This window comes from Canis lupus, chromosome 9 (assembly GCF_048164855.1).
Source record: "Canis lupus baileyi chromosome 9, mCanLup2.hap1, whole genome shotgun sequence".
Taxonomy (NCBI): Eukaryota; Metazoa; Chordata; class Mammalia; order Carnivora; family Canidae; genus Canis; species Canis lupus.
In genome coordinates, this window is record NC_132846.1 from 46,662,470 (window position 1) to 46,690,388 (window position 27,919).

General features: G+C 43.1%; 1 protein-coding gene across 26 annotated transcripts in view; it reads left to right on the forward strand.

The window, feature by feature from the left end:
- Nucleotides 1-27,919, forward strand: part of SIPA1L1 (signal induced proliferation associated 1 like 1) — a 377,379-nt gene that overhangs the window by 298,809 nt on the left and 50,651 nt on the right. For all 26 annotated transcript variants that reach the window (XM_072839140.1, XM_072839145.1, XM_072839153.1 and 23 more), the window contains 3 exons: nt 6,316-6,585; nt 23,095-23,244; nt 27,342-27,466. In XM_072839140.1, coding sequence (XP_072695241.1) covers nt 6,316-6,585; nt 23,095-23,244; nt 27,342-27,466 — 545 coding nt within the window. The remainder of the gene's footprint in view (nt 1-6,315; nt 6,586-23,094; nt 23,245-27,341; nt 27,467-27,919) is intronic.

Consider the following 27,919-nt stretch of genomic DNA (forward strand, 5'->3'; position numbering starts at 1 on the left):
GGATAGATAGATCTGTGGTAGGAGGTAGTTTATCTATAGCAATATACTAAGCCAGATATGTATGCTGTGTTGTGTTGGTAAAAACAACTAACATTTGCTGGAAATTTAATTTGCCAGGTCCTAGAAAAGACACTTTTACATGGATTCGGACATTTAATCCTTATAACAACCTTATGAGGTGTGTTAATATTATTTCTGTTTTAAGGAAACCAAGACTCAGATTAGTCATGAACTTTTCAAGCTTACCTGGCAAATTTAGATCTCACTTAGAATCCAAGCTCTTAACTACATCTTTGTATGCTTGGGGCACAAATCCTTCTTTTTTATTTTTTTATTATTATTATTTTTTTAATTTATGTAGCATAAGCAGGGATCTGCTGGTATGTTGGCTTTCTATTGAAGAAAAGAAGCTAGATTTGTAGCATTTGATGATTCCCAAGATGTAAATACTGCTTCTGTGGTCGACTTCTCGCTACCAGCATGACACCACTGTACTCAGAGTTGGGATAGATGCCCATGGTCGGCTCTTTGCAAGCCAAGACAGGCTGGCCCCTGCACACCCCTGAATAAATGAGCTATATTTGTTTCATCTTCTAGCAGTGCTGCTGAGACACTGATTGCCAATTTCCTGGCCAGTAGAGCTGGTAGTGACAGGACAGGAAGGTGTTAGGAACCTGCCCTCTTTAGGGTGTAGAATGGGAGATTGGGATGAAGGATCAGTGCACCGTACAGCCCCATGCCTGGGAAGCACACCATGTGCCTTTCACACTACGGCTTCCATGGATTCCCTCCGAAAAGCCAGTTACACCTTCTGGGCAGGTGTGAAATGGTGCCATGGATGCCTTAGGGGGACTGGAAGCCCTGCTTTTCCCTTCACTCCTTTAGAAACAACTTCAAAGGAACAGTTGAAGTATTAACACCTTGCTGTAATTTTCAACAAAATAAGATAATGCTCTTCTGTCACTTTTCTCTCCTCCACACTTCACACTCCCACTGCTGTTTTCCTAGCAACTGATTACTCTGTTCTTTGACTAGTCACTCTCTTTGTCAGCTGTTACTGCAGCTCCAGCGGGGGGGAATAGGCATCCTCTGGATCCCCTGTCCCACGGCCCCTCAGCCACCTGCTGCTCCAGGTGGCCAGGATCCTGATGGGTCACACGCGCCTGGCGTGCTGACCCTATGTAGCTACAAACACCCGTGTGTGTTCACATGGGAGAGTCCACAGTTTTGAAAAGGGAGGCTTTTTGTTTTACTGAAAACAGTTTAACAGTAAAGTGGGGCTTCAGTAATACAAAAATAAAATAGGACTCTTTCCATATTTCTAGGACATAAGCAGATCCTCTATGAATTGTATTCATACTAAAGTTGTTTTTAAGAGAAGCAAGGACAGGGGAAGTAAAGTAAAGTTCCTGAACCCCTGCTGTGTATTGGGCATTAAAAAAAAAGTCTTCCATTTCCACTAAAACAATGAGAAGAGGGTTTGGAGAGGTTCCATCACTGCCTACCCATCAAGTGGGACCAGTGAAGACGTAACTTGCTGCAAGCAGTCCTGCAGAAGGGATTCAGTGTTTATTCACGCCTCTACCAGAAAGTTTCCCAGGGGATGAAATGTCAGACATCAGGAGGGGCCCCTCACCCCCACCCGATCCTGACTCTGGAGTGCTGGAGCCCGTGACCTGTGGTTGTCTGTTGGTGCCTGTGATCTCCGAATCCTCAGCAGCCATTCTCTTGGCAAGATGAAAAACAGCCTGCTAGAGATTTCACCCACATGAAATCATGATGTTCTGAGTGGTGTTGCACAGGAGTGGTGGACCTTTATTCTGTAGAGGGCCACTAGCCTACAGCTTTTGAAGAAAGCAATCAAGGACCATTCAAGAGGAAGAGCTAAAAACAAACAAGTTACATAAAAGGACCAAATCACTTTTTACGTAGGACGGATCACAGAGTTTTGTCTTCATTTTAAAGCAAGTATTCAAAATGCAAAAGCATACTGCTTTGGAGCAGGAAAGGCTGTGAGAGATCATCTGGTTCAGATCTCTCATTTTTCAGGCAAAGAGCTTTGGTGCAAAGAGGTTAAGTATTTTTTCCAAACCCAAATCACATGACCTGAGGGACCTAGCTGTCCTCAGACATCAGACTACTGATTTAAGAGTCCATTGTTGAGATGATCTGTTGGGTATGCTGTACAATGGTTTTTTCTTTTTCTTTCTTTCTTTCTTTCTTTCTTTCTTTCTTTCTTTCTTTCTTTCTTTCTTTCTTTTCTTTCTTTCTTTCTTTCTTTCTTTCTTTTCTTTCTTTTCTTTCTTTTCTTTCCTTTTTATGATAGTCACACAGAGAGAGAGAGAGAGAGGCAAAGACACAGGCAGAGGGAGAAGCAGGCTCCATGCACCGGGCGCCCGACATGGGATTCGATCCCGGGTCTCCAGGATCGCACCCTGGGCCAAAGGCAGGCGCTAAACCGCTGCGCCACCCAGGGATCCCTACAATGGTTTTTCTATCTGTATTCTTAGTGTTGAAAGGTTGAGAGTAATGGGTAATCAGAAGCCAAAGGAGAAAGAAAGAATAAAAAGACCGAGAAAAAGAGTAGGGAGGAGGAGTAGCTTTTCAACCAGCCGGGTTTCAACATGGTGCCATGTGTCTTGTAGGCCTGAAATACTGAAATTGTAATTGCTGTCGCCCATCACTCTCTAAAGAATGTTAAGTTTTCCATTTTGTTGCAGACTGTGCCCTGAGTGAAATGAGTGGTCCCTGGAAGTGGAGAAGTCTGGGGATTTGGAGTAGATGTATTCTTCAGTTAGTGATTAAAATGAGATTAAGTTAGATTTAAATAATCTAATTTCCACATAGATTAATTCTGGGAGTTCAGATCCTGGCTCTGCCACTTCCTGGCCTTACAGTCTCTGGTGGATTACTCTCTCCAGGCCTCCATTCCCTCACATCTAAGAGAGTGGGGATAATGATAGTGCCTACTCTAGACCTGCTGCGGCGCTGCCAGATTAGCGTCTGGCCTGTTGTCAGCGTTCACTGCTGTTCAACATCACACCTACTTGAATGACGTAATAAAAATCCTTCTATGAATTTTCCTGTGTGTCACTAAAAGCCAGCTTTTATCTTTGTTCTTCAGTGTACAACTGACTTCTTGATTCCACATATCCTTCTTATATTTTCAGAGATAGTAAGTGATGGGAAGCTAGCAAGTGGTCTGTCCCATCGTGGATGGCAGTTAGACATGGCGAGTTGGCCAAGGTTTAGCATTGTGGATCTGCTGTTTTTCTTTTCTGTGAATGAGTCTTCTCTCCCTGCTGCTCTCCCTTATCATAATGCATCCCGTTATCATCGACTGTGCAGGAAGTTTCTAGCCCCACGTTAGAGGTGGTGGAAATGAAATACAGATTAAGAAAAGACAAAATTTTTGGCTACTGGAGTCTTCTAACCGATTTTACCATGAAATGTTATGTAGCTTAAAAGACTATTTGAAAGAGTTTTTTGAACTAGAAGAGACTTCAGTGATTACCAATTCCAAATCTTTCATTTCCCAAAGAAGCTAAGGCCCCAGAGATGAAAGCAGCTTGTCTGTTACATAATACATTAGATTTGTTTATATTATCATTAGTTACTTATTACCATCTGCCATGATGCAGTATGGACATGAAGCAGCCTGTGCCTGTAAAGGTGCATGTACGGGTACCACGGAGTTAAAGCCAACGGGAGAATCTGTTGGGGGGGGGGCAGGGAGGGGGTTGTGGATGTGGTGAAGAGAAAACATGACCTATTGGGACATTTTTGAAAAGTTTTTGCCCTTGGGGATCCCTGGGTGGCTCAGCAGTTTAGCATCTGCCTTCGGCCCAGGGCATGATCCTGGAGTCCCGGGATCAAGTCCTGTGTCAGGCTCCTTGCATGGAGCCTGCTTCTCCCTCTGCCTGTGTCTCTGCCTCTCTCTCTCTCTCTCTCTCTCTCGAATAAAGAAATAAAACCTTAAAAAAAAAAAAGTGCCCAAAATAGATGAAAATAATGTTCTGAATATGTGCTGGTTGCTAGCACCCAACAGAAAGAAGGTGTGTGTGTGTGTTGTGTGTATGTGTATAAATGCTGTAGAAATGATATGATTCATTTAATTTACAAGTTAAAACAGACCACTGCTGAAGTGAAGCAAGAGCTAGTCCTGATTTTGGGTGGAAGGAAATTTTCCCATGGATTTTTGCAAGTTTTTATTATTGCCCCTTTTGCACGCTGTAGCATTCTTGCATTATATTTATAGACCCAGAGCACAACTGACTGTATAATATGCCATATTTGGTCAGAAATGGAAGACTTCAAGCCATACTACAGTAATATCTCTATTAAGAACCAAAAAAGTATTGCAGCTTTTTTGTCGGAACTATCAGAATCAAAACTAAAAATTATGTCAAAGCTTGAGGTGACATTCCTTCCTTCCTATCAAGAGGAAAGGTTTATTACATAAGAAGTCATTATCTGCCAGAAGTCATGTCAGATGTGCCATAAAGCAGTGTTTTGCACACTGCAGGTTGTAACTCCTAAATAGATCATGAAATTCATTTAGGAAGCTGCATTCAGTGTGTTTCTTTAATGAAATGGACTAACAGAGAATATAGTAGAATAAAAGGGTGTGTGTGTGTGTGTGTGTGTATTTGTGGCTGGGCTGCATCACAGTGTAATATGTATCTCTTACTAGGCTCATGGTCCCAAATGTTTGAAAGCCACTGTCATTAAAACTTCTAAGGGGTACAGTGGAACCTTGGGCAGAGGATCAGATTAAGGTTAACTTAGGCTTTTAGGGAATCAGGAATGGTAAGAAAACTCTAAGAAAAGGTGCCTGTTGGATACTGAGGCTGAGACTGAGCAGGCAAGGATCCCAGCAAATACACGTGCCTCAGAAGCAGCCCTTCTGAAAACCCATGTCTCTCGTGGAGGTGTGGGAGAGGGCACGTTGCAGCATACACGTTAGAAATGCCAGGAGTCCTACCTGACACACTGGTGCCTTCCACTGTGCTTATTCTCCCACCAACACAAGCCCATTTCCCAAATCAAGACCCAAGCTTTGGACCTGTACTCTGTGTGCAGTCAGGAGCCACAAGTCACCTGTGGCTAAGGGGTCATTGTCATGTGGCTAGTCCGAAGTGAGAAGTGCTATACATGTAAAAGACACACCAAATTTAGATGAGTGTACATCACCTAATCGCTAATTTTTTTATATTGATTTATTGATTACATGTTCAAACAGTAGTGTCTTAGATATATTCACCCGTTCCCTTTTACTTTTTTCATGTGGCTGCTAGCTTGCACTGTCTCCATGGACAGTACTGTGTGGACTCTCCTTCCTCTCTAAAAGTGTTTTAGAATCACTTTTAACCCTTCCTTTACCAGTCCCCCCACCCGCTGCTCAGTCTTTGAAATTCCTTTAAGCAAAAAAGTCATTTTCTTGCTTAGTAATGAAAACCAAGTACACAGTTTGAGTTAATGCTTTATTGGGCATAGGTTTTTCTCAGTAATTTGTCCATCAGTCAAGTTTATAATAGACTGAGCCTTGGTTGTTTGGGTAAAGGAAGTGGAGAGTAAGTTCCACATATCTTAAGGTTTGGGGGTTGGGACAGTAGCACCAAGAAAGGGGGGTAAAGCTACAGAGGACATTTGGGGCATCAGTTTCACTCAGGCTGCTACGTGGGGTCAGCCCAGCTATGGGAGCTGTTTGCTGGTGGGGGGAGGGGGATCTGATTTCATATTATGCTTTGTTCCCTGGTGATAGGATAATTGCAGAATTTCTATAATTGGCTTTTTGTTTTCTCCTCCTGAGCTAAATTTGGCTCTCAATTTGGATTTCAGAATTTATCACCACTTAATTTTTTGACTATTAAGATTCCAAACAAATTCAATACCTTTTTAGGTCCCCAGTCATGACACTAAATGAAGGATGTGTAAAGCTGACTGCCTGCTTCCTCTGAGGCCCAGTCTTAGGGTTCTGCTGGCCTGTGGCCCACCCTCCTCAGGCCTCAGTACTGACTCTGCCCTTATCTGTCCCCCCCCACCCACCAGGGTGACTGTGAACCTCACTGCTTTTTTCAAGACTCCATATCTTAGATGCTTTAGTTGAGACTGAGCAAGAGAAAATATACCAGTATAGTACTTCCTGGGGTTCTGGTTTTTGAAAGGACAGTAATTACAGGGCCCAATGATTAAAAGACAGTTTGAAACAAAGGATGATGTGTTTGATCCATTTTAACTGTTAATGAGAAACAGTGTGGTTCCACCCACAAGAAAAAGCAATATTAATTTTTCTTCTTTCTGTGCCCCTGATAGGAGTTGCTCTGAAACCTACCGCATGCCAGTGATGGAATACAAGATGAATGAAGGGGTATCATATGAATTCAAGTTTCCCTTCCGAAATAATAACAAATGGCAGAGGAATGCCAACAAGGGGTCTCATTCGCCTCAAGTCCCCTCGCAGGTGCAGAGTCCCATGACCTCGAGGCTGAATGCTGGGAAAGGAGATGGGAAGATGCCTCCTCCAGAAAGAGCTGCCAACATCCCTCGAAGCATCTCCAGTGACGGACGCCCACTGGAGAGGCGGTGAGTGTGCCTTTAAAGGTTTGCTCTGAATCTCGGCCCCAGATTTAAAGAGCACCAGACCCACAAGCACTAGCTTTACATTGTCCCATATTTTCCTAGAAATCAGGAATTGTGAGGTGCCTGGGTGGCTCAGTTAAGCATCTAATTCTTGATTTCAGCTCAAGTCACAATCTCAGGGTTGTAAGATTGAGCCCCATGTCAGCTCCACAGTGGGTATGGAGCCTGCTTAAGTTTCTCTCTCTCTCTCTCTTCCTGCCTCCTCCTCCCCACCCCCCCCAAAAAAAAGAAAAAGGGAAAAAAAAAAGAAATCAGGAATTGAAACAGAAACAGGTGCATGCCCTAGTGGCTTTCAAAGCATGGTATCATTCTAAAGCCATAAGGATGCATGAGGACACATTCCAGCAAAGCATTCAGCTCTAAGTTGGTGGTATTTGTGCTTTGTGCTTTCATTTCTGTGTGATAGCAACAGAAACCATCACGGCACACTTAATGATTTACGTGGGTTAGAACTTGGCAGACTCATTGAGGGGACATTGACCATATTATCATCTTTGACAGTCTTCGTCTTTTGGGGAGAAGTGATACAATAGTAGCAAAAGAATGCAGGTTTTTTTTATTATATTTGTGTCACTTTCTTAATAAAGATTATTAAAAATTTTAAATAATGATACTGTAAATTACCTATGCTAATGAAGGATACAGTTTAATTCAATAAGCTGATAGTCGCCCACTAGAAGCCAACTTCTTTCTGTTTGCCGCCCTTTCCTCAGCACTTCTGCTTGTCTTGATCACATCTCAGACCAAAATGTGAGTCTAGTTCAAGTGAACAACAGGAAACGGGGCACCAAAGAAAGTGGGCCCCAGCTATGCTCAAATAAGTCTTTGACTGGTTCAGATTGGGAGCAGAAAGCTGGAGGTTTTAAAAACTACACTGATGTCTCTTACCTTAGTTTAACTTTTGAACTGTTGCATAAGACATTGTCACTTAACTAGCTCAGAAATATTAGGATATCAGATAGAAATAATTTATGGGCAACAACATCAAAAAACGAGTTGTCTTTCTAAACTTCCTCGCTTAATCCTAGAGATCTACTTACAGAGCTTTCTTATTTTATCTCAATAAAAGACTACTCTCCCCAAGTGGCTGCTTTCCCATCTGGACTCCTCTTGTTTTCATCATTTTTGAGGAGGAAAAACATCCAAGAGATCTCTGAATAAACTCTTTGTTCTCCACATTCCAAACTTGGCTTTCCCCGAGGTGTGTGTATGAACTGGAATTCATGATTTGGCCCACATTTGGAAAGATGAACCCTAGGAAATCATTGTTTAGACAAGGACCTTCTTAGTGCTATTTTCTTTCTCTTCTGAAACAGTCATCAGACTTTTACAAGTTAAATTGTTTTGTGTTGTTTTCTCTATACAGTATTCCGTATAATAAAAGAACAGGATATATTTTGATTCTGTGTTGAATTTAATTTCTGCAACAGAAACTAAAGCCTGAAAAAAAATAAAAAAAAATAACTAAAGCCTGTTGCTGGACATCCTGACTTCAAAAGTGGGAATATTTTTTTGTAGTTAACTATCATCTTATAATGCAAGCAGCTTTTTAGTGCTAGAGAATACATCAGCTCCATTATTTCCAGATGGAGCTCTTTGAGTTCCAGAGGTGATTTCTGGAGGTACGTGACTTGTGTCTGCCGTTCCATCTTCACCACCACCCAGTCCCCCACCCCTGGGGAGAAGGAATTTGAGTGCTCCCCCTATAAGACCATAGGAGCAGCCCTAGGACTGTTGGAGCTTTACAATGAAAGTGGCAGAGCGAGGCTAATAGTGGTTTTCGGAGAAATTTAACCTCAGTTCCCTCTAAGACTGAGTTTCAGGTATTCTTTAAGACACTGGAGTAATACTTCAGCTCTTATGGTGGAGGCTTAGGTGGCTTATAAAATCTCAGTTCTACATATAGAGGGTATGTGGGTTATTTGGCTCATCTTCCTTTTGAAATATGTGGTAATTGGATATTCTTCCTCTGTGAAAACTTAAGCATTCAATTTCCTATTCCCATCATTGCTCACTTTTAGGAATACATTACATATTTCTTTTTAATTTTTAACTTGGAGTCACAAATAGAAGGTAATACTTGAGAAATTTTGTTTTGTTACTGTTTCGAGGATATTTAGATACAAAATAGACTCATGCCATTCATCAGGAATGCTTCTGAGTCCTCCATGAATCCTCAGATTCAGATATTTACCCGGGAGTATAATTTTCTCTATGAAATATAATAAAATATAACTGGAAAGCATCCCCTTCATGGTGTTACTGAGAACAGAACACCTTACTGAAATGGGTAAGAGAGGCCCCTGGCTGCCAGGCTCTCTTCGCCCATTCGGCCTTCCCCTTCCTACCAGTCCTGCCCTAGGTGCCATTTGCATATGTACCTGTGGAGTCTATAAAGTGTGACTCCTTTCAGATGAATCGCAAATGGTCAAAATAAATGGCAGGATCTGCTACACCTTAAATCTTCCTTTACCAATAATGGCATGAGCCTAATCCTGGATTAAAGTACTGCCTTTATGCCTTTACATAAGTTTCATTCCATTTATTTTCCTCCCCCACGTTAGGCAAGTTGTATTTAACTATAGAGAAACCAGCTGTATTTAAGTTGAAGCCAGCAGCTCTCTCAAGTGTGCCCTGCCGAGATTGCTACACAAATCTGCCTGATTCATTCACCCTGGCTGCTTCCACCACGGTTCACTGTAGATAACACCACCAGTTTACTGCTTGTAGAAGCATAGTTTTTCTTGCATTTTTATGCAAGATCCCAGACTTAAAGGTCATTAGAAAGAATTAAAAAAAAATACTTGTGGAACAGATTTTCCTTTTTCCTTTAATACCAAGGGCATGATTTATATAACATACCAAAACGTGTTGGTGTTTGAAGTTTCTAAGAAGAATTATTTCACTGAATTGTGTTCTGGATACATTGTTTAGAGAAACTGATGCGGTAAAAACAGAGGATTCATTTGCTATCTAAATAGACTAAAGTCTAATTCTCTTTGGCTTACATATGTGAGCATTATGCTCTCCAGGTGGCCTTTTGAGTACAGAATTTTACAGTATTTATGGGGAGTAGTATTTATGAACAGAATAAATATTTATTCAACAAAAATAGGTAATAAGACACAATCAGTATTTTAGCCTCAAATTTATCTCCAGTGTAAGGGTAGGAATGGAATTAAAATATCTGCTGTTCATTGAACTTCTCACATCACTGTGTAGGGTTTTTTTAAAATTTTTATATATTTATTAGAGCACACAAGTGGGGGTTGGGGGTCGGGACTGAGGGAGAGGAAGAAACAGACTCCCCACTGAGCAGGAAGCCTGACCCAGGGCTCGGTCCCAGGACCCCAGGATCATAACCTGGGCTGAAGGCAAACACTTAACTGACTGAGCCACCCAGGTGCCCCCACATGACTATGTTTAAACATAGTGTGGGATCAGCCATGAAGCCCTGATCTGTGTTAACATGCTCAGAAAAGTTTAGGTATTTCAGGGGCTTTGCCAAACAACAGGCATCTTAGCGTAAGAAATTTTCCTTTCTCTCTCTCTCTCTTTTTTTTAAGTTGAAGCATCACCAGCCTTTATGCAGATATTTGCTGTTGGATCTTAACCACCATTGGTACTTTTAAGTCTTACCTGGATGCCACTATCCCCGCTTCCCTGCTGCTTATAGCTCCGAGCAGCTGGGGGAGCACCTCCCCACAGGAGGTTAAGGCTGGCTGCATGTGCAGCCTTGTAGAGAGCATGACAGTCATATGTCTGTTTAGTTTATAAGGAGATGATCTCTAAGATTTCAGCAGTCCCATACCAATCTTCACTGTCATTTTCTGCTTCGGCATAAAGCAAGCAGCCACTTAATCCCTCCTCCTCCTCCTCTGTTAAGGAAGTCAGCTGTGGTTAGAAGTTTCAGGGCTTGCACATTCCAGATGCTCTCCACCTGGATCATAGTTTTTTAGCATGACTTGAGGACCCTTAAATCCTAGAACTTTAGAGCTTCACTGGAATCGCTCCGGTTACAGCTAAAGCCACTGGATGTGATGGTCTTCAGTGATTCTGACCCCATTCGCCGCTCGCTCCTTCAGGACTCCTTTCCCTGTCCTCTGAAACTTTACTCCTGGTGCTTTTTGGTCAGCTCTTTGCACCTGTCTCCTCGACACCACCCCCTCAATTTTGTGTTCTCTGTGGCTCCCTTATCACTTTTTCTTTTAATCCGATACCATGCAGTGTCTTGGGGGAGCTCGCTTATCTCAGCAACGTCCGCCGTCACCGTGTGCAGTTCCGTAATGGTGCGTATCTGCCTTGACCTCCTTTGTGCTTTCCATATCCATTTGCCTGACACCGCTCCGAGTCTGCCCCGAAAGTCATGCGAGTCTCCTCCTCACAAGCCCGAGTGGACTGCTCCTCTGTCCCCTCTCCTTCCTCCCGTGTCACCCCCCACGGCGAAGGGCCGGCTCCCCGAGTGTCCAGGGCAGCGCCAGGATTCATTGGCAACTTCCTCTCCACCCTCCTCCCCGTCCCCACAGCCGTCTAGTGAGGAGCCCCAAACTGCTTTGAGTTCCTGGTTTTCCAGCCTCCTCCCTGTCATGGCCGTGGGGGCTGTCGGGTCACGCTAGGATTTTTCGGGCACGGCAGCTCTCCCCCACCTCTGTGCTGCGTAGCGCGGGGCAGGCTGATGACAGTGGAGGCGCCCCTCACCGCCGCCCTCTGCACGAGTCCGCCTCCCCGGGGGTGCCCACTTCCCACCTGCCACCCCAGGTCCAGCCCCGTGAAGGACTCTGTTGCCAGGTTTTCTCTCCTTGATGCCTTATGCGCGTGGCCCTACGCGGTCTGCCCGTCCATTCCTTGTTTCCGCAGCTAACAACTGGTGCTCGCAGAATTTATTATAGTTGACCCGTGAGCAACACAGGTTGGGACTGTGCGGGTCCACTTACATGCGGGGTTTTTTTCAATAAATACAGTGCAGTACTGCAAAATGTATCTTCTCTTAAAACTCTTTATCTGCTTACTTTATTATAAGAATATAGTATATAATATATACAATATGTATCATGTGTTAATCCACTGCTTATGTTATCAGTAAGGCTCCAGGTTGACAGGAGCTGATTAGTAAAGTTTGGGGACAATTGAGAGTTATACATGTATTTTCACCTGTGGGTATGGGGGGGGCGGTTAGTACCCCTCAGACTCACATGGTTCAAGGGTCAACTGTATATTTCATTTTAATCTTATTTGTCAGTTTTTCCAACTCTAGCCTGTCTTATTTATCATTGTATCCCCAAGGATCAGCTATAAATTCTGGCATTGTCATAGGTCCACCATCAGTTTTTTAAAACCTTATTTAGTAATTAAACCAATAAGCAAAAGAACTAAAAGAAGCAGGAACCGAAGTAAATCACTTCAGGAGAAAATAAATCCTTTTTTATTTTTAATTTTTTTTTTACTTTATTATGGTATAATATACATAACCTAAAACTTCCCACTTTAACAGTTTTTGAGTGAGGGGTTCTGTGGCACTGTGTACAGTCACCCCACCATCCATCTCCAGAACCTTTCACCTAGCTGAACAGAAACTGTCCCCATGAAACAGCCCCTTCCTGTACCCTCCCCGCCCCTGGTCACCGCCATTCTACTTTACATCTCTATGAATTTGACTACTTACGTAAGTAGAATCATAAAATATTTGTCTTTTTAGGACTGGTTATTTCGCTTTAACATAGTGCCTTTGGTTTCATCTGCATTGGAATTTCCTGTCTTAGTAGTGGCAGCTATAGCAAAACTCCATTGGCCAGGCAGCTTAAACAGCAGTTGTTTGTTTCGGAAAGTTCTGCAGCTGGGAATGCCAAGATCAAGGCTCCAGCAGATCCAGTTCTTGATGAGGACCCTCTTCTGGCTTGCAGACAGCAACCTTCTTACTATACCCTCACATGGCTGAGAGAGGGAAGCTCTGGTTTCTCTTTTTCTCCTTACAAGGATATACATAATCCCATTGTGGATCATGACCTTACTTACCTAAGACTAATCACCCTCAAAGGCCCTCCTCCTGATATCATTACAATGAGGATTAGGGCTTCAACACATACATTTAGTGGTGGTGGTGGTTTAGGGGGGACACACATTCAGTCCATTCACACTTCCTTTCAAAGGCTGAATAATACTACATTCTGTGTAGATACCACATTTTGTTTATCCATTCACCCTTCAGTGCACACTTGATCAATCAGTTCATTTTTATAAAAATTAAAAGATCAGTAAAAATGAAGACTCAGTAGTCTGACAAAGCTGTAGAATTAAAGCTGGATTCAAGTAGAAGTCCTTGATTTCTGTTGGCTAAGTTTCGAATGCTCCTGTTTTAAAAGTACATTGAGTAAAGCTGTCTCACACTGACTCAAAGTGAAATGTGAGTTGTTCTTGATTGAATTTCCTATAAAAGCTTTCAGTTTAGAGGAAACTTGAATTATGGTATTGTATTTATCAGCCAAGATGAGGAGGAAAAGCAGAGGGCCATACTTGACTTAAACTCACTGGTCTCTTAAGGCTCCTTTTCCTGCAGCTCTCCAAAGGAGCTGACATACTGTGGCATCCACACTGGGATTAGAGTTAGATGGTGTGCAGGCTCACATGTTCAGATTATACTGCAGTGATGTTTCCTATGTAAGTATTCAGGAAATGTGCACAGTGCTTGAGTTCCTCATACCCTGCCCCCGTTCCCTTTCCTTTATGCACTCCAGAAGGACGTAGGGAATGAGATCAGAATGTTCCAGTGTGGCCCCCCAGCTCAGGCTCTCCAAGTGCTCAGAAGTTACTCTCTGGGCCAGCTAAGTAGCTGTCGTGCATCCAGCCCAGACAGATGTTCCCACAGGGCTTCCACCCTACAGAGGTTCCAGGAGCACAGAGGCTTTGGTTCACATTCTGGCCCTACCACTTAGAAGCCATGTGGGAAGTTCCTTGTCCCCTCTGTACCTCAGGGTGCCAACAATCCAGTGAGCACCAGCCCCATCCCCTAGAGTTCATATGAAGATTGATTAAGGGAGTAGGGTGACCCTGTACCTGATCTGAACTTTAGGACAGGCCTGCCACATGTTGAGACTTAGAAAATGGTGCTTGCTCTTTGTCATTTTGTAGAGGCTCTTCCAGACACAGCTTCATGGAGGGGAAACAGATCATGTTCGGGGGGCTGGAGGGGCGCCTCTCAGGCTGTGGTGGCACTGCCAGCCTGGCCTGGTGAGTCCCTCTGCAGCCTAACCCAAGCTAAGTATCTGGTGGGTCACTGAATTTGCACAAAGAAGTCATGTTGTCTACAGCAACAGTGTCACGGTTTACTGTGCTGAAAACAGCCCTGGTGAGTTGTGCATTTGCAGAAGGTGTAGAAAATTCTGGAAAACTCATCCATGCAAATTAGAATGACCTTCAAGAGGATTTTATGAAAAACAGTTAAGAGTTCTGGGCAGAGCAGTAAGGTGGCATGTGACCACGTCACTACGGAACTATAGTCCTGTGAGCAGCCAGCAGCACGATCTTACCCCCCCTACCCAGCTCAAGGGGTCTGCTGCATTAGGACTGCCCGAGGAGGCCTGGCCTGGTCACACCTATGGGAGGCTCTACAGAGGCCCACCATGGCCCTGGGGCTTCCTCAATTCTTACACACACACACACACACACACACACACACAAGGCCAGCCTTCCTAGAAGCTAGATCTAACATATGTCCTGCTGTCACCCTCCTTCCCATGGAGAAGTTAGGCTTTGGTGATGAAAGCACATCAGCTACATGAACACGTGTATTGAGAATTTAACTCACAGAGAAAAAAAAGTATATTCTGCTGCCTTATATTTGAAACCCCTGACATTTTTCTTTACTATTTGTTGATTGCATAATACATATATGTAAACTTGTAGAAATTAATGATAATTATGACAAATTAGCTACCAAATCCACTGCCACAATCATCCGGGTGAAATTTTCCCAAAAGCCTTTTGTTCAGAGTCCTGGACAGTGAAGGGTCTATGGTCAGCGTCCACTTGTGAGAATCAACACAGTATGGTTACAGAGTGGCCATTCTGGATCTGCTTAGCATTCAAGTGCTTGCTGAGAGAAGTAGATTTAATTACCTTTTGACTTGGAGAAACAGTTGCTATATATAACGGGATGGGCAGAGTGTCCTTAGGGCTGGTCTTCAGAGTTAAGTCGCTGTCCCACTAGAGAGTATATATTTCTGTGTTGGGTGTGTTTGTACTAAGTGCTAGGTGCTTGGCTGGGTCCCACTCGAGAGTATATATTTCTGTGTTGGGTGTGTTTGTGCTAAGTGCTGGGTGTTTGGCCATGTCACAAGAGGGCTTGTTAGACACTGCCTCAGGCCACATAAAGTGGCCCTGGACCACTTGCTATGGAGCTGCAGGCTCATTTTAAGGAACCTAGTGTGAATACATCAGGGGGGCTGGCAGGGGAAGGGCTGACTCCTATGCTTGTGGCCCTGCAAACATGTATGTGTAGGCATTCATTGTCCCAACCAGTTCCCGCTCTGGAGAGAATCAGGACCCAGTCTCATTGAACAGCCTGGAGTGTCCCAATCTGTCACTTTTTGCTTGACTCTTTTGGTTTCCCATTATATTTTTAAAATGACAGATGATGATGGCATATGAAATGGCACAAAATAAAAATAGGGATGTAGAGATGAAGATGTGATGCAGCCCTGAACCATGGTTAGCAATATGTGCTTGTGAATAATTGATGGACTAGTCTGCAGATGGTTCAGGCCCAAGTCCTGGTAGGGTTTTGTAGGAAAGGAGAGTGGGTTATGTGGTGGTGTTTTTCTCTTCTCCTAGCTCAGGCCAGTTGTGTGGAGAGGGCTGGGGGTCTCAGAGACCCCTCGAGGAAGTTGCCTGTGGGCAGCCACTCTGAGCAGAGGCCAGCATGGCATCTATATTTCAGCTTCTGCTTCCCATGTTCTTATTTGTAAACTGTGATAAAGAATGAATTTATCTTGCCTGGTTTTTTCCAGTCTTTAAAATCTAAGCATGTCAAAAAAAAAAAAAAAATCACTTAGCCTCTCACTAAAGATTTGATTGTGACTTCTTTTGATGAAAGATTAGTGAATGTTGGTGGAGGAGAGTAGGACTAATCGAAGAGACAAATGTTTTTAGTGGGCTAATGGGTTCATATCTGTCTATATCTCCCTCAAATTTGCCTGCTCACATAGATGCTCTGGATTAGCTCTGGCCATACCACTGCTTGGCTATAGAACCTTCTATGCGTCCCGGTTACCAGACAGAGAAGGGAAGTGTTTCCTCAGCTTACCATAGAGGAGCTCACCCTGCAAGACCCACAGTCACAACCCCTGCAGATCTCCCACCCAGGATAGTGCTCCAGCCTAACTCAGCATCATGGCAATCACATACACCCTTACACTCATGAGTCCTAGCTCCTGACTTCTGTGGAAATCCTTGGTTTCCTGCAGACTTATTTCACATGCATTTCTTCATAAAGCTTCCTTTCTCCTGGTTTTCACAGTAAGAGTTGGCTTCTAACCTGCCTGAGCCCGCCTGCACTCTGTGTGTATTGCCCTCATGCCAGTTCCATTTTACTTGTGTTTTACTTAAAAACTTGTAAGTAGATAGGGCAGGCCTGGTGGCTCAGTGGTTTGGCGCCGCCTTCAGCCCAGGGCGTGATCCTGGAGATCCGGGATCAAGTCCCGCATCGGGCTCTCTGCATGGAGCCAGCTTCTCCCTCTGTCTGTGTCTCTGCCTCTCTGTCTCTCTCTGTCTCTCTCTCCTTCTCTCTCTCTGTGTCTCATGAATAAAGAAATAAAATCTATTTTTTTAAAAAAACTATAAGTATATGATATTACTGAGTTCATATTCTAGGCCAGGCTCTATTGAGTCATTTGTTTGAGTTTTCTCAGTTCATCTACCCAGAGCCCAGTTGCTCTTCATGCTCTGTTTTCAAATACGGATGCCCAGGGATTGAGAGATGGGATAATCAGTGCAAAGTGACAGGAGTTAATGGTGGAGCTGAGATTAGCATCCAGGCCATTGGACTCCAGAGCCTCTCTCTTAACCACTGTGCTACTTGAATGAAACCTACCACCATTCATAGACAAGAGTTCAAGAAATATTTGTCAAATGAGTGCATGCATGTATGCTTGGGAGGCCCAGTCACATGCACTGCAGTCAGAGCCAGCTTCATGGGAGTGCAGCCTTGCAGTTGCACAGACCCCTGCTTAGAAGGTTCCATACTGAGTTTCATGCTCTGCTGTCATTGTCTTAAAATTTGCAATACTGTGTCAACATGGGGACTTTCATTTTCATTTTACACTGAGCCCCATGAATTATGTAGCTGGTCCTGCAAGTAGTCCATTTTTATTTTCTGTTCTTTAGAGTCACCCTGAGATATAAAATTGACTCTTCCTAAGAGGCACCTATGATGTGTGCCAGGCTGTGAACTTCTAACAGCTTGCCAGCTACTGTGACGTGATGATCCATTTATCTCACTGTGATGAATTGCTGTATTTTCCTAACTGTGGAAGGGAGTTAGTCCTTGTTGTAAATTGACTTTGCCACAGGGGGCTCATCAGAACAGGATTTCCATGATTCAGTCCAAACAGCTGATATAGACTGGTCAAAAAGCCAGGGGTAGCTCTGGTTCACAAAGAACACGGTAGGAAGAGATGAAAAGACATAGAGACGAGTGGCTTGAATTTGAATATAGCTTGTTCAAACTCTAGTCTGGAGATAGCACCAGATTACATTACCTTGAATCATTTGTGAGGGTTTTTGTTTTGTTTTGTTTTTTACATAATTCTGGAAGAATCCTGGTTGATATATATTGCTGAAGACAGATTTTAACTTGGTCCTCATGTTCCCTGGGTGAACAGCATTTTAATTGCTAAGTTGTGGTAAAGTGCTGTGCTTAATTATGGACTCAAGTATCTAATTTGTCAGTCATTGGTACTATTTGAAACCTTCTCTTGTTTTTACCATCATTCCACCAATGGCGCTTGGGTTACAGAGGGCCTTATCTCCTTGGACACATCTAGGCAGTGCTGTCACTTTGGAGTACAAAGCAGGAGAGAGAGGCATCATTAAACCTACATATAATTACTCAGGAAAATGTCTTAGAGGTAGCCACTTGGAATCTGAGAATTCTTTATCCATAAGTTGATAAGTTATAACCCATCACAATCTGAAGAGATCAACTCAGTGAGAATCTATTAATGTTAACATTAATAGATTGTGTATAGTCCTGTGTGCTGATTTATGGGAAGGGTGCTGTAAAAAAGCAAGAGTTATTTTATTAGAAATCTGAGTTTTGTGGGTAAGTCTCTTCTCCCTTTTACCCTGGTATGAGAATGATTCTGGAAAATGCACTGATTCTGAAATTGGACCACCTCTTCCTAAATGTCCATTCCATTCAGCTCTTTGTTCTCATTGCAGTGAAATGCATTGCATATAAATGAAAAGTTGGTGTTAGTGGAGTCTTGGAGACTATGGAGGTATTGTCTGTCTGGCTGATGATCATGACTTTTGCAGTTGCTGCATTTTTCATAGAATCAAAAGGTCCTGGTGTTTTATTTCTGCAGAGGGAAGTAATAGGAAGCTCCAGAGAACTTTTAATATCAGTTACTTTAAAAACATTTAGTTATTTCTTGGCTAAATTTACAAAAATGTGGAGGAAAGAATCTGCTGAAATTAACACTGAAAGGTTTAGATGTTTCCTTTCTCACGGTGACCAGCGCATTCTTGAAAATTCTTACATTCCACAGAATTGAAAAATCTCATAGCAACTGAAAGATGTGTTAATGTTAGTCCCGTAAACCCATTTGGCATTAATACCCAGATGTCGGAAGCTCTTCAAGATGAAGAGAAAGTAGAAAGATCTCAGTTTATCTCAGAAGAGAAGAAAAGCCTTGGTTGGGATCTTTCACTAACTCTTCGCTGGCCTCAGCAACCCTTAAAGTACAGTGGGTGGTGGGGGATGGAGATTCAAGAAGTCAGCATGCTGGCTTCCTGTGTGAGCCAGTTTGGGGGGGTACCCTTTTTCAAAGTGGCAGGACAGCACACAGCCCAGCTTGAGTGATGACCACAGCTCTCTCTGGCAGAAGTGAGCTGCCAGGGCCAGGCCGGCGGCATCTCCCGCTCCCTCAACAAGGTCTGTTCTCAAATAATATTTGTGTGATGGTATCAGTGTCAATGTGTTTGAAAAGAATAGTAAGTCGTCAGAATAAGGGCTAATTCTGAAATTCTTTTGTCCGCGATACATACATCTAGATTGGTAAAAACATTTGGGTGGAATTCCATCAGTTTCTGTTTGTTTGTTCAATGTGTGTGAACAGACCGAAAACAAAGCCACTATTGAGTTATATAAATGCAAAAAAGGGATGGGAGTGAATGCTGGCCTTCTGGAAATGCTATTTTTTCACTTTGGGATGACTCCAGTAACCAAGTAGAATTTTCTGATACATTTGCCAAATAAAAGAGCTGAGGTTGAGAACTAGCATGAGATATTTTAAATTAATGTACGTTTTGGAGAGCAGAGTAAGAAAAGCAAGCTCTAAATACAAATGTAAAAGTTACATCTTGACTTTTCCTATGGAATCAGTGGTCACTTCTCACAGAAACAGAAACATTTGAAGGTTCACCATACATATAGTTCACTGGCATTACTCGCTTACCCTGAAGACAGTTGGAATATCACGGGCCTTCCGGATGTTGCACTGGCCCTGACCATATGAACATGCTTGTACTGTGTTTCCTTAATTTCCATCATTCTGTAATACCTCCTCCTCTGCACGATAGGAAAAGCAAAGCACCTACAAATGAAACTGCGTTTGAAGTTTCTCTGTATTATGAGTCTATAAGGGCCAAATTCTTAAGGCAGAAAGGAGTATGGTGTCTTGTTATATTTGGATCCATGCTGCTCCTTATTCCCTACCTAGTTTCCTTTGTAATTTACTTCTCCTATGCCTCCTCCACTCCAGCCCCCCTCTGATTATTTCAAAATAAACAGCGGGAAATTAGGGAGAGGTCTTAATGGAAAAGAATAAAGGTAGGTCTCTTTTACAGTCCTCAGATAGGTGTCTTGATCTCTCTTTTATCAAAACATGTTACCCAAAGTAGGCATGAGCCAGTGTTCCAGGACCCCACTGATCCCTGACCCACTGTGGCTGCCCTGCCCATACTCCTTTCCTGAGTCTGTATCCTCATGAGAGAACCAGCTGTGTAGCTAGTATTTCTCTGAGTCTGTGCAGCAATGACAAGACTGGTAATAACAGGAGGAACTTAGGAACTCTGCCTTTTTTTCCTAGCTTCTCATACCATTCCTCCAAGGGCCTGGCATACTTGGTGTCCTTACTTGCTCCACTGGATAATACCCAGAGGAGCCATTAATAGTAAGTTCTCTTGCTTACTATTACCATTATATGTCAGAGTGATGATATGCTCAAGGGTGTCTGGGTAGAAGTCCATCATTCCTTTTTCTCACATTTAAGGAAGAATATTAACTTTGAATCTGTTCTCGTTGCTTTTAGTATAATATTCAATAATTGGGGCCCTTTATTGTTAGCGACCAACTGTTTTTCAACTGATGTAGACCCACCATGGCTGAGAACCCCTAGCTTGGGCATCTGATGTCACTGTGGGCCTTTATTCTGAACCCACTTACTGTCCTTCATTTTCTGCACTACTGACAGGGATTCTCATTCATTCAGCAAACATGTTTTAAGCAACCAGAGATGTAAAGATAAAATGGCTCAGCCCTGCCCCTTAAGGGGCAAATCTAGTTGGGAAAGTAGACACATGTAAAACTAACCATGCTGAAGGATGTGCTGTGATGGCGCAAAGAACAGACTGCATGGTACTCGAGGAGGTTCTAACTAATCTATAAATTCAGGATTATGATTTTGGAATTAAGCCTTGAGAAAAAGGATTTTATATCAGAAAGGAGGAAAGAGAGCGGACAAGATGAGTAAAAGTATGCATATGGTAGCAGAGTCTAAAAATAGGACATATTGAATCTGTCCAGAATGTAAGGTGCATGGATGCAGGCAGAAAGCATGGAGGGGAGGGAGGGCTTGGACAAGATAGTCCAAAGCCTGGAAGAAGGGACCAGGGATTCGGCCCTCTGTTCTATAGGCAAAGGGAAGCTACAGAGAGCATGTTAGTAGTCAGATGACTTGGCATAGTGGAGACCGGAGGAATGGGGTGGACAGAGGCTGGAAATCGAAGACCAGTGGCATCGGCGGTGGACGGACGGGAGAGAGACATCCCTCTCCCTGGGCTGCCCCACCGGGCGCATTTCCTAGGGCGAACGAAGCTGGGGGGTGTGCCAGGACCTGGGAGAGAGAAGACGTTTGTTCTCAGGGTGGAGTCCATGACATGGTTCTGGCCTAAGATAGTTCTTCTGGCGACTGGCTTTTGGAGGATAAATTCTGGGGCTTTATTTTATTTTTTTTCTTTTTAAGATGCTACATAGTCGAACAGAATTAGATTGGTCTTTTATGGCATAAAATTAATTTACAGTCAAACTCTCAATCACTACTTGATGATTATCTGGAGCCTCTCACCCCTCTCCCACCCCCACCCAGCTGGTTCCCTGTCTGCTACCATTCTGCTGCCTCATTCCAAGCAAGGGCCACATGGGAAAGGTCAGGACCAGACTTGGGGCACATGTGCTAGAAGAATGAGTGGTGGCTGAGGGGTAATGAGGGAAAAAAACAAGATCAGCTAGTCTTCTCCAGTTAGAAAGGGTAACAGAGTTGACTGTTGCTACTAAGGACTTCCCTCTCTTTGACAGTTGTTATTTATTTACACAATGAAACACTTCTGGCAGCTGTTCTACAACATTCCACAGTTATGCCAATCCAGGCTGGAGATGGGGGAGTTGGGAGGGCGATCGAGGGGTTGAAGACCAGTTACTTTCCTAGTCTTTGTATTGTCAAGACCAGCACCCAGGGTGCCTGACACACTGTACTCATTAAAAGTTGAACTTAATTAGACTAATCGACATGGAAGACGAAGGGGAAAGGTGCTTAGCTTGAGATAACAAATAACAGGATTGACGGGGGACAAGGGAATGGAAAAACCTGTTAGGTTTGACATGATTTAATTTGAGTTGCTGTTGAGAGCATTCGGTAAAGAGGTCTAGGAGATGGCAGGAGATTCTTCTCAGAGCAGAGAGATCTGGATTCTCAAGTCAGATCTACCTCTTGGGCATAGATGGATTTGGGAGTAATACTCTCAGCACCCATCCTTATTCTTGTTCTGTTACAAAAGCTTCTCATTGTGTTTGTTATCTCTTCTGTCAACTTCCTGTACCCGAAACCCCATCCTGCCCTGAGACAGAAGGCACATGGGTTCACCTTTAGAAAATGCTCTATTTCAGTGAATCAGGTTCTCTCCCCTGGCTTCAGAACATTGGTTTGAGACAAAGGTATCTTCTCACGCAAAAGCATCTGACTGACCATGCAGACCCACTGCAGGCTGTCCAAGTAAGAAAACCCAGCCTCTTTGGCGTTCAACAATTGCTTAGCATAACACAGTGGATTGACAGTCAAGAGGCCTGGCTTACTGAACGAACGACTTAGACTCCACTTTCTCAGCTATCCCATGGAAATGACTTACCCTAGTGCAAGAGTCAGGATTTGTGCCAGCTTTCACTCCTGAACTAAAATATTAGTAGTAAGCTGTATTTCACACCCAGTCACAGTTGCCAGAATCACTTACTGATGTCCCTGGGGTTGCCCAGTTGTCTGTGAGAGCAGAGGATCTACATCTGTCCTGATGACAGAGCTCTGATTTCTGTCCCCAGCGCCTATCAGCAAGGTGAGCAATCTGTGGAGTATACCTCTACTGTGATAATCTATAAATTCAGTAATTCCAATTAAATTCAATATCTGGCATTGTAGGCTTTTTTTTTTTTCATGGAGATTTTTATATGGTGATACTACGCTATCAACCACGTTTATAAATACTAAACACCAAAATCTAAGTATTCATTCCAGGCTTTGAGTAATAAAATTGGAAAACAAAGACACATACAAAGAATCCACTAGTCTCACTGTGGTCATATACTCTGGGAAAATTAGTGTGAAAAATTGGAATTAATTGCTATGTTAATGTCACTGGGGTTCAATTATCCTCTGCACTGCCATCCTAGGAAACTGTATAAGCAATTCCGTGCATTGAATTTTGGCAGCTTTGGGAAACATACATGTTTTTCCCCCCCCCTGTTATTTTTTTATGTCCCCTACCCCCACCCCCTGTAGGGCCATTCTCTAGCTGTTCCCTTAGGGAGTAGTTTTATGGGGAAGTTTCTTTTGTAGGCCTCCAGCTGGCTTCGTTTTCACTATCTCCATGAAGTCACTTTCCTTGTCACGTTTATATGATATTATCCATCATGCACTGCCTTGGGACTTCTCCTTGGATTGACTTACTATTTCTGGTTTGTGTTCACAGGCTGTCTCCTGGTTCCGACATCTACGTGACAGTCTCATCCATGGCTCTAGCAAGGTCCCAGCAGTGCCGTAACTCCCCGAGCAACCTGTCTTCATCCAGCGAGACTGGCTCTGGTGGAGGCACTTACAGGCAAAAATCCATGCCCGAAGGGTAGGTGTGCTGCCCCTTACATGTGGCCCCAGTCGACATCACTGCCTTTCATCCATAATAAAGGAGCAAAAGGGAAAATGTGGTTAATATTCCAGCTAGAAGAATGTTCTAATGTCTAGTTCAAACCACTTCTCAGGAAATTTATCATTCTCTAGCCTCCAAGGGCTCCGTGGCAAAGACATCAAGTCACATCATTTTCTCCAGTTGTGTGCATTGTCTAGTTTCATAGTACAGATTGTGTTTCTTCCTCCAAAGCTGACTCTTGTGGTGCTGGCTGGAATTCATGTTGATGTTAAAGTAGGGGAAATGATCATCCTATCCAAAGCTTAAAAATATTTTTCTCACACTCTCAAAGTCTTCTGTTGTTTCAGCTTATGGGTGGTTTTCTTCTTTTTGAAAACACAAAACACCCAAAAGTAAAACTATTTGCTCCTGACACGACTTAAAAATAATAGGCTAAATGTACATGATGTTAGAGGCTACTAAAAAACAAAAACAAAAACAGCCACAACCACTCCCGGAAAGTCTGAAGCTGGGAAGTTATTAGCAGCAAAATGTTACATGGCACACGCATGCCATCTTTGCCCAGAGGAAGAGTAAAAGAACCATCAAAGACTTCCTGCTGGGTTATGTCTCTGGGGGAGTTGGTGGAGAACTTGGAACCATTTGAAAATCAAACGTGAGGTATTTATAAAAACTGATGTTTCTATTCTTAGTTTCCCACAAATATATTTTTACCAAATACATAATTTGATTACTTTCTTAAAATTTTACCCTGTTATAAAATAGTCATACTTCCTAAGAGTACCTTTATAATGGGTATTTTTTTAATCCTATAGCATTTTGTTGGTTTTTGCAGCTATTAAGTGTGATTTTGTTGTTGTTGTTGTTGCCAAATATTTATGTTAGCAGAAAGTAGGTAATGAAACCACTGTAAAATACGCTTCCCCCACCTGCCTGCATCCTGATATTCCTGGATTCCCCTGGCAGTATTTCTAAAAAGCACATGTCTTCTTTTAATTACTTTAATGACAATCAGAAAAAAAAAAACTTAGCTTTTATTTATGAGTTCCTGCAAAGGGTTTTATGAGTTAAGTATTACTATCATCCCATACCACAAGCTCAGCTAATTATTTCTTGTTTTAATTAGTAGATTTTAAATGGCTGGGTTTGACTTTGAAAATAAGAATTCACTGCAACTTCAGTGTTGGTACAGCAAGAAAACAGCAGCACTGTTTTCTTGTGACCGTGATACATTTTAAATGTGTACCAAAAATGAAAGCTGAAACATGAGTGTTTTGGTGAATTTTAATGTCAGAAACATGGTTTCTGCACAGTGTTTTTAATGAGGTGGTATTTATTGGACCTGATACAAAACACCAATGCTACCACAGGTGGTATTGAGGGTTTCTCCATTGTTGGCAAGGTTACCCAGTGGTTGTTTACCATACATGTAACATCTTCTTTACCCCGGGGTGATCGGGGACAAGAAGATTAATGATACAGTGTTCTCCCCTGGACCCCAGTAGTTCCTGCCTATACCACTGATGCAGGAGACTGTGGGCTTCTGATTTACATACATTGTCCATGGGCTGGGTTGGATTCTAAAGTTACCCTTATCAAAAAAAAGAGGAGTGCATCGACCTGCAGCATAACCCATAAATGTAGGTATGCACGAGCTGACAGTGGAGCAGGACCATACATAATCCACTGCAAACTCAGTAATGCTCAACTCTAAGAAGCTCGGAAGTGTAGGGTAGTAACAGCAGATCAGATCAGGACACAGTTGCTGTCCACAAGTGTAATCTGCTCCTTCTTGGTCCTCCATCCACCTTCAGTGGGCCCAGTATATGCCAGGGGTGGGGGTGGGGGGTGGCGTGCTTGTCCGCTCCCTTTACTGATGCCATACAGATGGGTTGAGAGGTGAAATTTCACAGGATGACTAATAATGCCGTTCCATGCAGGTGGGGGGAAAGGCACCCACATGAGTTTAGGATGGCAACAAGAGATAAGTTACAAAGCAACACTGTTGAAAAGACAGAGTCTCTTCGCTCGTCCTTGCATCTAGATGTCTTCAGGCCTCATGCTTTGAGGAATGTTGACTGGGAGGCAGACAGTGGCCGGAGGGAGGGATGGGCTGGGTAAATAAGGAGCTTGGAGATGGTGGCCAGAAGCATTACTGAGGGCATATAGCCCTAAGACCTACCGGCAGGCAGGCCGGCCACCCACTGTAGCTTTCTTCCAGCACCCATATAGAGGAGAGAGGAAGCCTGTCCCCGAGGACCACTGAGACCAATAAAGGAAGGTTGCAGAGAAGTTGCCAGCCCATGATGAGGAGAGGCAGTGAGCCTGCTCTGCAGAGCCATGGACTGGCTCGTGAGGTGTAGAGAGTTCATGGTCACGGAGCAAGCCTCACATGCCAGCCTGATGATACATGCTTCTCAAGGCAGGGTTGAAAGACAGCCTTGCTTTATCGTCATTTAAAACCAGCCAGCCAGAAAAGCATTGGGCTTTAAAGCCAGAGGTTTTAAAGGGTGTCTTTGGTTTCCACTGCTACCAAAAAGGAAAAGCAAAATTAGAATCCCTGTCTAACTTTTATCTCTGTGCCTTTTTGTGAAAGTCTTCATTTATTGCAAATTTAGAATAAAATCATAGGGCCAGTTGGAGGCTGTTCACTGTTCTAAGCTAAATGAGGACCCTACTTAAGGAGATGGCAAAGATCATGATTAGTGACTCTCCCCCACCACCCTTTTTTGTTGTCATTGTTAATGAAAAGAAGGATTATTGCATCAAGTAATAAATACCTACAAAGATGCAGACAGTTTTAGTCATTTTCTTCCAGATGTTTGGATCAATTTACAGGAAAGGCAGAACTGAAATCTGCCTTTGGTTCCTTTGTAGGAAACACCTTCTTGTTTTTTAAAGAGCACCTTTCAGTGAAATTTTCATACATCAAGTTTTTCATGTATCACAGTGGAGGTTACTTGTTCAAGGAGGCTTGGATTGAATTTGTAAACAATTGTCAGTGTGCAGAAGTAATGAGGGAGATGTTACAGCAGGAGGTCAACATTACAGCCTTCTCTGCTTTGCAATGCTTTTGTAAAGATTTGTCTCCCCAGATCCATATGGTGGAATTGCCATTTTACAAATAAAGAAATGGAGACAAAACTCAAGTGTCTTTGAGAGAGGGAGGGGCTGGAACTTGGCTCCTCCTCCTTGTCTCCTGCTCTTTCCAGGACATCACTAACTGTTCTCCCCATGCATTTCTCAGGCTTTAGCAAATAAGACACCTGTCATAAGCATCAGTTAGCCTGGGCTCTGTTGATCTTTTATTGTATCGATTACTCATAAGCTCATTAGTAACCACACACACAAATGTATAAATGTCCACATGAGTCTTTGAATCTATGCTCTGGCCCATTTTCCTGGGCTCAGTCAGGATTTACCTACTGATACTGCTAATCAAAGCATATGCTTTAATTAAGCATATATTATTATTCTACCTAGGGTAAAATAAAACAGGCTCATGAAATAGCTAACTGTTCTTTCCAGAAGTAGACATTTGCCTTTATGTATGCCAGTTTACCTACTTCCAGATTGCCTTTCCCAAAGGCGGTTTAAAATTTATACGTTTGGAAGTCTGTAATGTAAATGACACCTTAGAGCAGATGCTCCGAAAATACTGACCCCACAAATGAGTGACTTAGTGATTTAGCAGGTTACCAAGTTCAAAGAAACCCCCTGACCTGTTCCAGTCAGAAGATATAGATGGAACATGAGGATGGTGAAATCCTTCCTTTGCCTGTCAATGAGAATCTGAGCTTGGCTACATGTGGGCTAGAAAATTTGGGTTTTCTTACTCTTTTTTTCTTAGGTTAGCTCGTGCTAATGTCTCCTGCCCTTTTGACAGTGTATGTACTGAGCATACTTACCTTTCTTGAGCAGAGTGAGGTGTGTTGACCGTGACACAAACACAGGCATGAGCATGCCAGTAGTTCCTGTTATTAGAGTTGAGTTTGATGTCCCCAGGACTGTCTTCCCCTTGTGGGTAAGGTCCCTGATATCCTCTTTGCCTTTGTTTGGGGGAATGGTCGTAGGTTTGGAGTAAGCCGCAGATCGCCAGCCTCCATCGACCGACAGAACACCCAGTCAGATATTGGTGGCAGCGGGAAATCCACGCCCAGCTGGCAAAGAAGTGAGGATAGCATTGCTGACCAATTGGGTAAGTAACTAATTCCTACAAGAAGCAAGCTGCTTTTATACCCAGGTGACTTTGGCCACCTATTGACGATGTCATTAAAGCCTTCTGTGATAGAATACAGTCTTGGTTAATGTGAATAAGAATTAAGTCTCAGTTTGATTATGTATGAGTAAGGGCAGCAAATCCAGCCTGAGAGAGAAGTCAAGGAAATCTAGGTGACACCCCTCCCCCCCAGTTTGAAACTAGAAAGGGCATAAGAATTATTTTGATCACTGAGATTAAAATGCCAGACTGCCAAACCACATGTGTCCTAGGTATCCCCCTCGGCCCTTGTTTGTTTGTTTGTTGTTGCCTACTATAAGCACCCTGAGAGAATTGTTGGTATTCTTAATGTCAAGTTAAAAAAAAAAAAAGCAAAAAAGAGCTGTACAAAGTGGGAAAGAAATGCAGTTGCTGTTCAGTCACATCTGTAGT